Source organism: Cricetulus griseus, chromosome 8, assembly GCF_003668045.3.
Source record: "Cricetulus griseus strain 17A/GY chromosome 8, alternate assembly CriGri-PICRH-1.0, whole genome shotgun sequence".
Classification (NCBI taxonomy): domain Eukaryota; kingdom Metazoa; phylum Chordata; class Mammalia; order Rodentia; family Cricetidae; genus Cricetulus; species Cricetulus griseus.
In genome coordinates, this window is record NC_048601.1 from 46,669,984 (window position 1) to 46,686,362 (window position 16,379).

General features: G+C 43.5%; 1 protein-coding gene across 1 annotated transcript; it reads left to right on the forward strand.

Moving 5' to 3' along the window:
* The first annotated feature begins 370 nt into the window (after positions 1-370).
* On the forward strand, positions 371-15,279 carry Lmod3 (leiomodin 3). The gene is made up of 3 exons (XM_027428943.2): positions 371-664; positions 4,191-5,561; positions 15,253-15,279. Exons 1-3 carry the CDS (start codon positions 371-373, stop codon positions 15,277-15,279), a joined length of 1,692 nt encoding a protein of 563 aa, XP_027284744.1.
* Positions 15,280-16,379: the final 1,100 nt, after the last annotated feature.

Consider the following 16,379-nt stretch of genomic DNA (forward strand, 5'->3'; position numbering starts at 1 on the left):
ATTCTGTAGACGGCTACTCCCGTCCGGCGTAGCAGCTGTACTGAAATGTCAGATGGATTTGTACAGCTGACTCAAGTTGCCGAAAAGGGAGTCATGTAGTAGTTCCACAACTTGACTCTGCCCAGAAAATCTTGCTTAATATAGATCCCACATGAGCCGAGCCGTAGTCACTCCTAGGAGCCCAACAAACACCACTGAGGGAGAAAATATCTCAAGGGTGGGTTGACCTGCGATATTTGTTAACGAAGATATTGAGGCATACTGATTCTTCTTCTTTCTTTTTTTTTATCATCTTGGATTCTTTCTTTCTTTCTTTCTTTCTTTTTTTTTTTTTTCCTGGTGATCTAGAAACAGATAGAGACAGTAAACCATGTCGGAGCACAGCAGAAATTCAGACCAAGAAGACACCCTCAGTGAGGAGCTTAATGAAGACGAGATCTTGGCCAACTTGTCCCCTGAAGAGCTAAAGGAACTGCAGTCAGAGATGGAAGTCATGGCGCCTGACCCCCACCTTCCTGTGGGGATGATCCAAAAGGATCAGACCAACAAGGCACCTACAGGAAACTTCGACCATAAATCTCTCGTTGATTATATGTATCTGCAAAAGGCGTCTAGACGCATGGTGGAAGATGAACGAGTTCCTGTCAGTTTTGTGCAGTCCGAGGTAACCCGGGATCTGTGGGACACAAATGGCTGCAGGGACTAGGCAGGGTCTGAATTGTGGTTTCTTGGGACTACAGGATGTGGTTCTGTTTTGGATTTGGCCACATAGAAATTACATCATAATATTAAGTCCTATCCCAGGCTGTAACTTTCGGAAGAAGGGGGAAAGCTGATAGCTTCTTGTCAGAGTCTCTGTTTTAACACTGACACTGGGGTCTCTGTGTGGAGCCCATGGTCTGTAGCTATGATCTGTAATGCTAACTCATAAGCCAGAAGCAGCTGCTCTGACTTTATTGGCTTCTCCCTTTGAGAATGTCATCAAAACTCTACTCCCTCTTTTGCCAGTCTACCTCTGCCCATACAATATTTTACATATAATGTCAAAGATTCCCCAGTTCTTTGGAAATCTGGCCATCCACGCTAAACCAAAGCCAAGACTGAGAATGTGGGTACACCGTATATAGGACATCAGCGATAACACCTGGAAATTGGTTTTTAAGAGAGTCCCTTCTTGAAGCATTTTAATCTAAAAACTAGAACTGCCATGAGCTTTGCAAACCTACTATGTATAAAGCACAATTACGAATTTTAATTACATTTTATTGTTAGGTGTGTGTGTGTGTGTGTGTGTGTGTGTGTGTGTGTGTGTGAGTGTGTGTGTGTGTAGGTCAGGCTGGTGGCAGGTGCCTTTACCTGCTGAGCTACCTTGAAGGTTCTAAAGCACAAATTTTAATGTTGCACTTAAAAATGACTTAGAAAAAAAGAAGACAGATTTCCCAAGTATGATTTCTTCTGGCCCACCCGCTAGATACAGGTGTGTCTTGTCACATTGCTGTTACACTGGGGTGATGAAAGCAAGTAGTGAACATAAACACGATCTGAACTCCAGGAAATACATCTCTGGTTTGATCGAACTAGAGCTTACCGTGTGACTTGCAGACTTCTTACAATTGTAAGTCCGTGGTTCGAAGATAATCCCACCTGAATACCTATTTTAGGAGGGTTACAGAACCAGTGTTTTTGTTTCTTCCCCTGGTGTGCATTAAACAGCTTGGTGATCGGGCTCCCCCTGCTGGGACAGATGGGGAATGCGATAGTGCAGGTTTTAGGAGGACGTTAAGGACTGTTCTCAACTGGTCAATCCAACCTGCAATGTATCATCAGCATTAAATTCTTGCTCAGACAATTGTGTGCCAGAATTCTCCACTAGCTTTCAGAATTACACCCACAAGATGCAAAGATGGAGGCAAATCGATGCACGAGACTCGAGCGAACACTGATCCGAAAGACCGTCATTTCCTTCCCAGACACAGCAAAGAGTTGTAAATCTCACCCTAATCCAGTTCCATTTTAAGGATGGCTCTTCCTTCAAGGCGATTTGCTTCAGGGACTAGTGAGACTAGAAAACAATGGTGTCTTTCTCAGAGCCAGGACCCAAAACAAGGTTTAAAAAAACAAAACAAAACACACTAGCTTATCAGACTACTCTCATGTCCTTGTACCATGACATGTTCTCAGGAATTGCAATGTGCATGGCAATGAAAGCAGTGGATACTTTAGGAAGGCTAGTTCCTGTAAGGTAGAGGGAAATTATTTTCTAACACAGAGCTGTTGAGTACAAGCACCTCTGTTTAACTACACATAAAGACTTTGATACCTGGACTTTAAAAGCAGTATCATCAAGTTTCCAAATGTGTTCTAACACTAAAAACAAAATTAGCTAGGTTTTATTTTAATGCATTTGGCCTTGTGTATCCTTGAATTCAACCAATTGTGAATTGAAAACACACACACACACACACACACACACACACACACACACGCAAAAGTTGTTTGTTTAGTTTTGTCATGTAGACTGGATATATACAGATTTTTTTCTTTTCGATTTTTAAACAATATAGTATTCCTGTTTACATTACTTGTATAGTAGATATTAGGTGGTCTATAGACAATGTAAAATAGCACTTGTATGGGTTAGGGGTATGTAGGACACACACTTAAGCACCCATGAATTTTGGTGTTCCAGGAAGCAATTCCCAAAGAACCCAAATTTCAAGTGTGTCTGGAAAGAGATAAGCACAGCCCCAACTATGTCTACAAAGTCCATACTTATTTGGTTGTATTTGCTTACCATAGGGTCTTCTGTATCAGAAAGACAAGGCAAACTTAAAACCTAAGGCCACACAGTATAAACACTGGGCAACCAGCAGACCCTTCAGTTGTCTCAGGTGTCACCTTCCTGACTCAGGAAAAACAAACAAACAAAAATCAGGAATTCAGTAATAATTCCAGATTTTTTCCTATACATGTATAAGTTTGTATGTATACATACATTGAATAATATTATACACAAGGTTTGTTAACTTGAGTTTTTTCACTTACAGTGTTTTCATTTAATTTTTTTGTTCATTTTGTTTTTTGAGATAGGATCTCTCTATGTAGGCTTGGCTAGTCAGGAACTCACTATTTAGACCAGGCTGGCCCAGAACCCAGAGATCTGCCTGCCTCTGCCTCCTGAGTGCTGAGGTTAAAGGTGTGTGCTACCATGATTGGCTTCATTTAAGTTTTTATAAAAATCTTTTATGTATATATTGTTCATGTGTACATGAGTGTGTGTGTGTGTGTTGGTGCACACGCAAGAGAAAGAGAGAGGGGGTGGAACACAACCTCAGGTGTCCTCAGCATTTGTCTTGTTTAGTTAGGGTCTCTTATTTACCACTGCATATGCCAGGCTAGCTGGCCATGAGCCTTCGGAGATTCTTATATCTCCATCTCCCATCTTTCATTGTACTTTATATAGGAGCTGAAGATTTGAACTCATGTCCTCGGATCCTCCAGCTTGTGTAACAAGTACTTTACCCATCAAACCATCTCCCCAGCCCTAAAAAGTTCTTGTTTTGTTTTTTGTTTTGTTTTGTTTTGACACAGGGTTTCTTTGTATAGCATTGGATGTCCTGGCACTCACTCTGTAGACCAGGGTGGTTTTGAACTCACAGAGATCCTACTGCCTCTGCCTCCCAAGTGCTGGGATCAAAGGCGTGTACCACCACCGCCCAGCTAAAAATGCTTTTTAAAGATTGGTTTTTCTTTATTATTATTATTATTATTATTATTATTATTTGGTTTTTCGAGACAGGGTTTCTCTGTGTAGCTTTGGAGCCTATCCTGGCACTTGCTCTGGAGACCAGGTTGGCCTCAAACTCACAGAGATCTGCCTGCCTCTGCCTCCCGAGTGCTGGGATTAAAGGTGTGCACCACCAATTCTTGGCCTGGTTTTTATTTTTAATTGTGTGTGCATCCACACATTTGAGGAGTGTGTGTGTGTGTGTGTGTGTGTGTGTGTGTGTGTGTGTGTGTGTGTGTGTGTAATTAGTATTAGTGTATTTGCATACTATCCCTGAAGAAGCCATGCAAGTTGCCAGACATGGATGGGCTGGGGGAACCAAGCTCAGGTCCTCTGGAAGAGCAGGAAATACTCTTAACTGCTGAGCCCTGTGTATTCTAACTGCCATATACCTATCTTTTAGGAAAATACCCAAAAACAGCATGAAGTAAGAGACAAAGGCGTTAAAAACATGCCCCAGTTTTTAAAAGAAAAGCTCAATAGTGAAATACTTGCGAATAAAAGAGAATCCAATGGGAGCAAAAATACACAAGAAACAGAAGATGATGAAGAAGATGAAGACGATGAAGATGAAGAGGATGATGAAGATGAAGACGATGAAGATGAAGAGGATGATGAAGATGAAGATGAAAAAGCCAAAAGAGAAAAAAAGGAACAAATCCAAAACAGTTCAGGCGCTTGTCAGAAGCCGACTACGAAAGCACTGGAAGAACAAAAAGACAGACCAGAGACCAAAGACAAAACTGAGAAGAAAATAGCCAAATTAGACCCTAAAAAGTTAGCTCTAGATACCAGTTTTCTGAAGGTAAGCGCAAGGCCTTCAGGGAACCAGACAGACCTAGACGGAAGCTTGAGACGCGTGAGACAGAACGACCCTGACATGAAGGAACTCAACCTGAACAACATTGAAAACATCCCTAGAGAAATGTTACTGGACTTTGTCAATGCGATGAAGAAGAACAAACACATCAAAAGCTTTAGTTTGGCTAACGTTGGTGCTGATGAGAGTGTAGCATTCGCCTTGGCCAACATGTTGCGTGAAAACAGGAGCATCACCACGCTTAACATCGAGTCCAACTTTATCACGGGGAAGGGCATCGTGGCCATCATGAGGTGCCTCCAGTTTAATGAGACTCTAACCGAACTTCGTTTTCACAACCAGAGGCATATGCTGGGCCACCACGCCGAAATGGAAATCTCAAGGCTTCTGAAAGCCAACAACACTCTGCTGAAGATGGGCTACCATTTCGAGCTTCCGGGTCCCAGAATGGTGGTAACGAATCTGCTTACCAGGAACCAGGATAAACGGAGGCAGAAAAGACAAGAGGAGCAGCAGCAGCAGCAACTTAAAGAGCAGAGAAAGCTGATAGCTATGCTGGAGAATGGGTTGGGGCTGCCCCCTGGGATGTGGGAGAGGTTGGGAGGACCCATGCCGGATCCCAGAATGCAGGAGTTCTTTCAGCCTTCATCCGGACATCCTCTCACTGCTCAGGAAGTCCCCTTTGGTGGAAGAAAGGAAATGATCAAAAATCCACCCCAACCTCCACAGTACAAGACCGACCCTGACTCCTTCAGGGTGGTGAAACTGAAGAGAATTCAGCGCAAATCTCGAATGCCGGAAGCCAGAGAGGCACAGGAGAAAACCAACCTCAAAGATGTAATCAAAACGCTCAAGCCGGTACCGAGAAATAGGCCACCCCCGCTGGTGGAAATCACTCCCAGAGACCAGCTCTTGAATGACATCCGACACAGCAATGTCGCCTATCTAAAACCGGTAAGTAACAGGAGGGGGAAGCTGAGTATTTCCCAGTTGCCCTCCTCCTCCTCCTCCTCCTCCTCCTCCTCCTCCTCCCCCTCCTCCTCCTCCTCTCCTCCCTCCTCTCCTCCTCCTCCCCTCCTCCTCCTCTTCTTACTCCTCCTCCTCCCCCCTCCTCCTCTCTCTCTCTCTCTCTCTCTCTCGTTTATATTAGGTTTTATTTTGGGGACAGACTCCATGTATCTCCGGCTGTTGAACCTGTTGGTAACTGTGGGTGCTGTACCCTACCATGCCCGGTTTATGTGACCCTGGGAAATGTACCCAGGGCTTTGTGCATGCTGGACAAGTGCACTAGCAGATGCGCTATACCCCCAAGCCCTGTTAGTTTAACACAGCGGTGTTTTGATGGTTGGTAAGCAGAGAGGCAACACCAATAGAGTTAAATTACTAGTTACTCTCAAGAACAGAGCCCCTTATGGCTTGCGATGATATCGCTTGCAGCTAAGGTTTATTGAGCACCTGTATAAGCTAACTGAGTCATGCAATCTTCCAAATTCTAGAAGGCTGGCACAATTACTCCCCCCCATTCTGTGAAGGAGACACTGCTGCTTTGGGGGAGTTAATGACATGTCTAGCAGATAGCTCCAGGAAGTGATGGCCCTGATGTTAAAACTCAGTTTTGAGGTGTTAAGCTTTTATTTAGTGCTCTATTTTGAATCCTTGAGGTGCATATGTAAAATCAGACCGTTCTAGGCACACAGAGCTGAGAATTAGAGACCCCAGGAGCCTTCTTGAAGGAACAAATGAGGAAGAACCCAGTTAAGCCCCATTTGTAAGTAGCTGGAATAAAGGTTCCAGGGAATCAGTTCTTTATCAGCAGACAAAGCTGGACCATCTGCAAATATATTTCTGTTTGCTTTTTAGACAGCCAGCCAAACAGCAAACCTTAGGTTACCATCTTCATGAGCCAATGGAATTTAAATATATTACTGTTACTTCAGCTTTAATATTCATGGAGTTTCTATAAAAGTCTGTGATAAAGCTGACTAGGAGAGCTTTATTCCCTGAGCTTAGGTTGCAGAAATGATTTTTTTTTTTAGTCATTATTGCAGTGGTAGTCATACAGGCTGAAGGATCTATGGCTATAGACTGTATTGATTGATGTTTGACATATATATATATATATATATATATATATATTATAATTGAGCTAAGAGATTGTGTTGATAACATAGTCAATGCATTATTTCATCACAGAGAGTCCAGTTTTTTTCAGAATATAGAAAACAAATACCCATGTGAGTCTGTTTTCTTTACTGAGCTTTCTAATCATAAGGTAACTGCTATCTTTCACATATGTGTATAGGGATGTCTTGAATTCCCATCTCCTAGAAATGTATTGTCATTGTCCAATTTTCTTATCAAAGATAGTTTTCATCTGTAATTTGTAGAGTGCTGGACTGGTCCTGGGACAGGTGTCCGGAGAGAATGCTAGAAGTCACATGAGGTCAGGCAGATGTCCTCTGCCAGCCTTTGTCAGGACACAGACTACCTTCACCTGCTGCTCTTCCTGGGGCAGGCAGACCTCTGCTAGGGTAGGTGAGGATGCTGTCTATGAAAACTGTCCACTTGAAGTCATAGGTGGACAGTCATTGTTCTGGTACCTGCTGAAATATAGATGCCGAACCCTCACTGGAACTCCTCTTGGTTATCCTGTTATTGTCCTGTGTTATAGAGATCTTGCTGCTTTGGGTCTGCAGGACCGGTCCCTTCACAAGCTCCAGCAGAACACAGATCGGGTGGATGTTGGGGTGGGTCAACCCATAACCCTGGTTCTGGTCCTAGGTAGTTGCTGGGTTGGTCAGCCCACCAACTCTCCCTTGTCCTCGCCACTAGGTGAGCTCTCCTGCATCACCTTGGCTAGTTCACTCCCTGCTGCAATGATCAAGGGGCGGGGCCTCGGGGCCAGCTCTACTGTGTTGCCCAGGTGTGGTATAGGAGTGAGTGTTGCAGGAGATGAGTGACAGGGCCTGCTCTCCCTCTTTTATGACCTTAGGGCTGGGGTGGAGGGTGCAGCCAGTGTTCTTAACCACTGACCCAACATTCCAGCCACTCAACCTCTTTGTTTTTTTTTTTTTTTTTTTTTTTTTTTCAAGATCCATCTCACTGAATGTGACAGTTGATATTCTGGCTAGACTATCTGGCCAATGAGCCCCTGGGATCTGCCTATCTCTGCCCCCACCCCAGCACTGGGGCTACAGTTAATGCACCACCACACCCAGCATTTTATGCGGATCCTGGGGATCTGAACTCAAGTACTCATGCTCGAACAGTAGGGATTTTACACTCTCAGCTGGCTCCCTAATGTCATTCTTCCTCAATATAAACTAAGAAGGAACATCATTTTTTAGTGGTAGCCTTGCTTACTGACCTCTGCTTTGAACTGCTTTGTACCTTCTGGTTGCTGACAGTTCCTCTTGCTTTCAGTTGCCTGGCATGGGCTGCAATGGCTATCTTTTTGCATGCATCTCAGCTACAAAATGCCCTGTGACATCTTCTATTTAGTCCTGTAAAGTACTCCATGAGGACAATGTGAAAACACATCACTCCACTGTTGGACATGCTTCATTCATGTCTGCTTGCTCCCCCTGCTCTGGTCTGTGCCTTCTTTCCATGGAATGAATGTCTGCTTTAAAGCCAGATCATAGAACAATCCTTTCAAACGATTTCAATATTTTTTTAGCTTGTCTTTTGAAATAACATTAGATTGACAGACACTCAAAACCAGCACAGAGATGTCTTGCCTCCACCCATCACATGTTCCCCAGTGGCTGTCATTATTTATATTGCAATACAGCTGCACATGAGTGATCCCAAGGCATGCGGTTCAATGGAGGTGATGGTAGCATGTGCTTGCCCTGCTTGTGGCCAGCTGCTATAAACACCTTCCACTGCAAGGTGCTTCCTCATACCAGAGGAAGAGAAACACCACAAAGCTACATCTTAAACTCAGTTACATGCAATAAACACTAGCAGGGGCAATGCCATAACTGCCAGCACAAAGGTGTGTATGTCTTTGGTCAGTCAAATGAGACCTGACCAGGTTCATTTTATAAAGGAGAAATGAAAGTTTTGTGGATCTGGGGCATGGGTGCAACAATGAGGTAAAAATTAATACACAATTTTGATATTTTGTGGGTTTCTGTTCTTTTTAAAACATTAATATCCCTGTCCTGGTTGGTTACTTTTTATTTTTTGGTTGTTTTGTTTGTTGGTTGGTTTGTTTTTGTTTTTTGGTAACTTGACACAAGCTGAAGTCATTTGAGAAGAAGGAACTTCAATTGAGAAAATGCCTCCAGGAGACTGGTCTGTGAAGTCCCAGCCCACTGTGGGTGATGCCACCCCTAAGCAGGTGGTCCTGGGATTATATATGTATGTATGTATGTATGTATGTATGTATGTATGTATGTAAGAATGTATATTATATATGATATATATATCATGGGTCATGGTTTATCACAGCAATAGAAACCTAACAAAGCCAACTCCTCAAATTAGAATAGTGACAGTTCAAAACCACATCTGGCAATCATTTGATCTTGGAAAACTTTAAAACACACTTATTTCCCTCTCAGACGTAGATATATTATTTTTATGTATGATTGAGCATATGCTAAAAATCAGCTTGCATTTTAATTTTTTTAATTTAATGCTTATTCTCTCAGTAATACGTGCTCCTAGCCTGGGACTCCTGAATGGAGTCAACAGCAAAGAATAAGGGAAAACATATACACTTTGCTCAAATGCTACATGCTGTGAGAAATAGCCCATACAATTGGAGAGAAATCTCTTTTCTGGGTCACATCTGGAAAACTAGTAGCTATAAACCAGATTTTAGGCTCCCTTTAATTGGGCTAGGCACTATTTTGTAAGTTCTAAATGTCACAGAAAATGCAAATATTTGGCACCACTGAAATATTAAACCAGCCATGCAAAGCCTGCATGTACATGGCACAAATGGTGTGTGTGTGTGTGTGTGTGTGTGTGTGTGTGTGTGTGTGTGTGTGTTTACTGGGAATTGAACTCAGATCTTTTATTTTATTTTGTTTTTTTCAAGGCAGGGTTTCTCTGTGTAGCTCAAGCTGTCCTGGAACTCTGTAGACCAGTCTGGCCTCGAACTCACAGAGTTCTGCCTGCCTCTGCCTCCCGAGTGCTGGGGATTAAAGGCATGCACCACCAATGCCCAGCTTGAACTCAGAGCTTTGCACATGCTACACAAATACTCTCCAATCAGCTCCTTTTGCATTGTGACCTCTGAGGGGCTGAGAAACAGCCTCTCCGGTTTTTTTCCCCAGGCTTGCTGCCTCCAAACCACCTTGCTTCATTCACATTTATTGTTTCCTGAAGAAGTTTTTAGTTTGCTCTTGTTTTTAATGTCTTGCCCAAGAAAGTGTGTTCCTTAGGTAACAACCAACTCCATTTCCCTACAAGTTAATAATTGTCAATCACTCAGAAGCCAACACAAAGCAGTTTCCCCCTCCCTCACAAACGCATGGTTTTCTTTAATCTATCTTAACATTTTGGTGATTCATTTACCACCTACCATTCCAGAGAAACCTTTGTGCCTTTCACTGAGTTAAGATCCCCATTCTCAGCAACTGCTTAATTCACTGGCTCTAAGTTTGTATAGAGCAAAACCAAGTCCTTGTGCCAAACAAGTTGACTATTCCATTCATTCCACCTGCATGTCTAGACTGTTCCAGCCAAGTCAGCAAAGGAGTAGCATTGCCAAGCTTCCCCTCCAGTGAGACTTCAGTTTGATAGCATCCTGTGCAGCCCTGGCTCACAGAGCCTCGGTGGCACATGAGCTGTTGCAGAATTAAAGACGACAGACATAAGCATTCATCTTTGTCCCCGCCCACTTCTTTCTTTTTCTCCGGGTTCTCTGAGTTCTGTCCTTGTAGGAGCTCTCCCCACCTTCTCTTTTTGTGCCAGTCGAAGGCCAGCCCCCTGACTGCCCCTCCACTTTGGATAATCCAGGATTTTTGAGTGTCGTCCTTCCGTCTGTCCTCTGACCCAGCTTCTCTGTGTAGGCCTTGCTTCTCATACAGGGACCTTTGGTGTGTCTACCTCTCACACACTCTTGTTCAAAAATCTTGGACTCACTTCTGACAGCCTTTTTACTTCCTTAAAAAATAAATGCAATCATAAGAGTGGACAAATGCCAAAGCCTTCCCCTAATATTCACAGGGAAGGGATTTTTTGACATACAATTTTTCCAAAATCTATGCAGTGATTTCTCAGATTTCCATTTACGTTTCTGGGCTGTACTCTGGAGTCTCTGGTTGAGTAGGTCTTAGATGGGGAATTCCCTCTTCTGACCAGTTCCCTAGTGATGCTGCTGCTGTTTGTTTGAGGGAACATATTTATTTCAATGACCATGACTTTACAGCATTCATAGGACACTATTGCCTCAAATGATCTTTTCTTCTACCCACTGAAATTGATTCAATTTCTGAGTCATATCAAGCACTGCTTCCTGTTGTGCCCAAATTCTGAATCCCCAAATCACCAAAAGGCCCATTTCAATGCAAAAGCAATGAGTCTTTTATTGCAGTTGTTTATCGAGCTAACCCCATGTTAGCTCAGGCCTTTCATCCACCCACCGTCGAGAATGGCTTGAAAAAGACGCCGGAAGACCACGGGGCAAAGATATTATAGGGCAGCGTAAGTGTCTAGGGGTATGCACAGGCTCAGGATTGGTGTGCCCTCCAGGCTTGGAGGGCTTGCCCTGTGTTGATTGGTCAACTGGTTGTTAGGCCCCATAGGCCCTATCAGGGTGGTTGCTATGCTCTGTGCATCATTGCTGTGCACTTGTTCGTAAAGCACACCCAGAGCCATAAAGCATAGCACCACCAGCTAACTTCTGATTGGTTCCTTGCCATGAGGCAGGCATCTGACTTCCTAGTGACCAAGGCAAGGTCAGGCAAACATGTGTTAGGCTGTTATGGCTGCTGAAATGGGGAGCTGGTCCCTTCACTTCCTAGACACAAAATCAAACCAACAGTCATACCCATCCTATGTATTGTATCTGTTATCTGTAACTCTTTTTATACCTCTATCATAATCTGCTTCAGGGTAAGGGCCCTTCTGGACACAGTGTACATTTCTCAAATTCCTTAATGCATGTCTTCTCTCTACTCTGGATACCCACAGAGGTGTTGGTCCAGTGTTATGGAATTCTTGCCCTGTTCCGCTGCCTGGAGCCCCAAATGAACACATGGAGGCTATATTAATTATGAAACCGTTGGCCGTTGGCTTGAGCTTCTTATTGGCTAGCTCTGTCTTAATTATTAACCTATTTCTATTAATCTAAGTATATCCACGTGGTCTTATCTTACTGGAGAAAGGTCTAGGGACCTGTAAGTCCTCTGGCCTCCTACATGGGGACTGACTCTACCTACGTTTCCCAGAATCCTCCTCATCTCATAGCCCCACCTATCTTGCTGCCCTAGTGGCCAACAGTGTTTTATTCATCAACCAATATGATAAATATATACAGAAGGACAACCCTATCAGTCCAGTTGGATTCAAGATAAATGTCTTAATAACCACCACTGAAATAAATCTTACAATCCTACCACATCTACCTCTGTGTGTGTACTCTTGTGTGCACGTATGTACATATGCACACTTTATATAAAGCTGCATGTGCTTATATGTTTCAAATACATATAACTAACTAAAATAACTAAACTAGGGGCTGGAGAGATGGCTCAGAGGTTAAGAGCACTGGCTGCTCTTCCAGAGGTCTTGAGTTCAATTCCCAGCAACCACATGGTGGCTCACAACCACCTGTATGTGAGATCTGAATGCCCTCTTCTGGCCATTAGGCATACATGCTGATAGAACACTGTATACATAATAAATAAATAAATCTTTAAAAAAATAACTAAACTAGCAAGTTAAGCAGAAAGGAATCCCTAATAATAACAGGAATTGATTTTCTCCAGTTTGTGATTTTGATACTTTTAACCTTTAATTAAAATTCATTGCTGCTGTTGTTATACTTTGGGGGCAGAATCTTAAATAGCCCAGGTTGGTCTTTAACTCCCATTCCTCCTTCCTCCATCTCTAAAGTCCTGAGATTACAGGTGTTTGCTGCCACACCCGGCTCATGTTTGATCTTTTGTGTCATCAGATTCCTTGATGGTTTCTGCTTGCTCTGCTATGGCATCTCTAATGATTACTCATTATGTCTTTTTTCCTTGCAACTTTAGTAGGACCAGGTTTCTCACAAAATGTTTGCTGCAGTGAATGAACTAAAGGGCTAAATTTTCCAGAATAAGCATGATGCAAGATGTCTGGTGTATTAGTCTTTTCTAAGCAGTTAATGATTATCTAGTGGCTCAACCCTTTATCCTGTGCTCTGAACCACCAGCTTGGTCCTATTTGGAACATGGTATTATGGGTCTGGTTCCTATAGTGGGTCGAGGCTACATTTTGCTTTAATATTTATTTATTTATTTTATGTGTGTGTGCATGTTTTGCTAGCTTGTATGTATGTGCACTGTGTGTGTGCCTGTTGTGTGCAGAGGTCAGAAGAGGGTGTCAGATCCCCCTGGGACTGGAGTACAGGTGGCTGTGAGCCACCATGTGGATGCTGGGAACAGAAACTCCATCTATATAGTCTCCCATTTTGCTTTTTTTTTTTTTTTTTTTTTCGAGACAGGGTTTCTCTGTGTAGCTTTGGAGCCTATCCTGGCACTCGCTCTGGAGACCAGGCTGGCCCCGAACTCACAGAGATCTGCCTGCCTCTGCCTCCTGAGTGCTGGGATTAAAGGCGTGTGCCACCAACGCCCGGCCCCCCATTTTGCTTTTTAAAATATGATTTTAGAACCTCTACGTGTGTGTACAAACATAATAAAGATCACACTGTTTAAGCTGTTTGTTGCAGCTTACAAGTTATTTAAAGCACTCGCTGTATTTTTGTTCATTGCTCTTAATTATTGTTTCCCCATGGGTAAGCCCTACCCAGACACCGGCCACACCCTTCCTCTTGAAGTCTGGCACCAGAGGTGGAAAGTGTAAGAGGCACCCAGAGACTCGCCTTGGCCTGAAGGGGATGTCCAGTGCTCCCTGTGGAGGGCAGAGCACTGTGAAACATTCCACTCCAGAGACCATGGACGAAGAACTGGCTGCAGGAGGAGACACAGCAGGCCCCACAGGGCTCAGCACATTGACAGGTGCACTTGGGCAAGGAATAGGAAATATGCTGAGCGGCTGACAAATGCCAAGTGTTTTCTTAACGCCATCAGCATCTTCTGGAAAATGCACACACGATGGACAAGCCACCTGCTAAGATAGAGCACCACTTAAAACCCTTTAAGAAAGTCAAGCTGTTGCTATTTGATACAAGCAGGATGTGGATTTTAGAGTTGGATGGATGTGTGTCTGTTGCAGTTTTTTGTCCTTGTGATGTTTACCAAAATATACTCTATTTTCATTTTTTACTTTTTTGGTTTCTTGAGAAATATATTTTATTTTAAAATTTTACTGTACATCATAGTAGAAATGTGCTCCAAGGAGAATAATGTGTGTTTGTGTGTGTGTGTGTGTGTGTGTGTGTGTGTGTGTGTGTGTGTGTGTGTGTGTAAGTACATTTTCATGTCAGAGGTCACCCTCATGCATCATTCCTTGGGTTCTATCCACCTTGTTTTGTGAAACAGGGTGTCTCACTGGCCTGATAAGCTTGATAAGCAGTCAAGGGTTGCTGGCCAGGAGCCCCTGAGATCACTGTCTACTTCTCCAGTGCTGAGACAGCAAGTAGGTGCCATCACACTTGGCTGTTTTATGTGGCTTGTGGAGATCTAACTCATTTGCCACACAAGCACTTTACTAATGAAGCTATCTCCTCAGCTTATAGAACACACACACACAATTTTTAATTATATATATATATATATATATATATATATAATCACATATATATGTCATATGTATGTGCATATGGGTGCCTGCAGAGTCCAAAAGATGTCAAATCCTCTGGAGCTGGAGTTACAGGTAGTCATGAACTGCCTAACACGGGTGTTGGAAAATGCATTCTGGTCCTCTGCAAGAGCTGTTCTCCATAGCTGGGCCATCTCTCCAGCAGTTCCAGCTGTGTGACCTCAGGGAAGTCACTGTCTTCTCAGAGCCCTTGCCTTCCTTGCAAGGCTGGTGTAGGACACAGTGAGATAATGTTTTGGAAAGTAAGTGTCCTCATTTATCACTCACCCCCCACTATGTAACTTGATCATTTACACTAGGGACTGGAAATTCTTAACTGTTATTGTAGAGCCCAGGAAAATGACGCTCGGCACCCACAAACCAGCTAGTAAACACTGGTACCCAGCTAGTAAACTCAAGTACCCAGCTAGTAAATGCCAGTACTCAGCAAGTAAACGCCAGTACCAGGCTCTGAGCTTCTCTGGTTCCTGTGATCTGCTTCACTACAGGCTCACAGATCTTAGAACAGCCGTGACACTGGTTAATGCCCAATAATAGTGGCGTTAGTTGTTCTGCCTTTATCATGATTTTGGAGCATTCTGCTGCCAACATTTCCAATGCCTTCTGCATCCACCAAGACATCTAAATTTTAAGATTTTTGCTGTAAAGCTCTTAAACTTCCCAGGATTCATTTTCTCTTCTTCAAATGCTTCAACCACAGGTGCAGCTGCCAAAGGAACTGGCATAAAAAGCAGCAGTGTCCTCTAGAACAAGATCTGGCCTGGAGGCTGTTTCACCAACAGCGTGGGTGACAGAACCGGGATGTAGCTCCATCCAGGCTAGGAATTGTTTGGGCCATGACAAGACACAAGGGGAAGGATACAAAGTATCAACGTTCACAGCAATGTGTTCCAGTTCTAAGAGTTTGACTGACTTGGGTGAAAATTGTGATGCTTCTTGAAGCAGAAGTTAACATTTTGGGTAAACACTCACTTTACTACTGCTTTCTTCTGGTAAATAACAATAAATCTGACAGAAGTGTTAACTGTGGATTATACCCCCACTCCCATTTTTCTCTTCTCCCATCTCTGTTGTCGTCCACTGCAAGGCATCCGAAAGGGAATAAATCTTGTTGAAACCTCTGAGAATGGGAAGGGTGAATTGAATGCCTGGGTCTGCTGCAGCTTTGGAATAAAGAATGGTTTGCTGGTTCTCTGGAGAACCAGGAAAGCCTCCTGTCTCACTGTCCTGTTACATGCCTGACTGTTGCAACAAAATATCTGACCAATGCGACTTAAGGAAGGGAGAGTTTGCTTGGGTTCATGGTTTGAGGGTCCATCATGGAGGGGGAAGCATGGCAGCAGGAGCCTGAGGCAGCTGGTCACATTGGTCACAGGAGGCAGAGGGAGACGGATGCACTATTCAGTGGTGCCCTCTTGTATGGTCAGCTTGGCAACCCAGGCTGTAAATGGTGCCATTCACATTCAGGGCTGGTCTTCTGTTCTCAGTTCAACCTCTCTGTAAGGTCCCCCCAAAGACATGCCCAGAGGTGAGTCTCCTAGGTAGTTCTAAATCCAGTTAAGCTGTCAGTGAAGATTAATTAGCCTGGCCTGCTGACTGCTCAGCATTCTCCCTTGCAGACTCCCCTGGTCTTTTTCTACCATATCCTATTCATTGGTCAGAGTATCTTATCACAACATCAGGAAAAGAAACTAAGATGTTATCTTTGTCTCTCCAGAACTGATCTCTGGCTGTTAGAAATTGCAATGAGTATCTTTTAAAAATTCAAGCTGTTACTTGCTGCAAATTCATGATAGTCAAAATATATCACACAGAAAATGGGTGGTA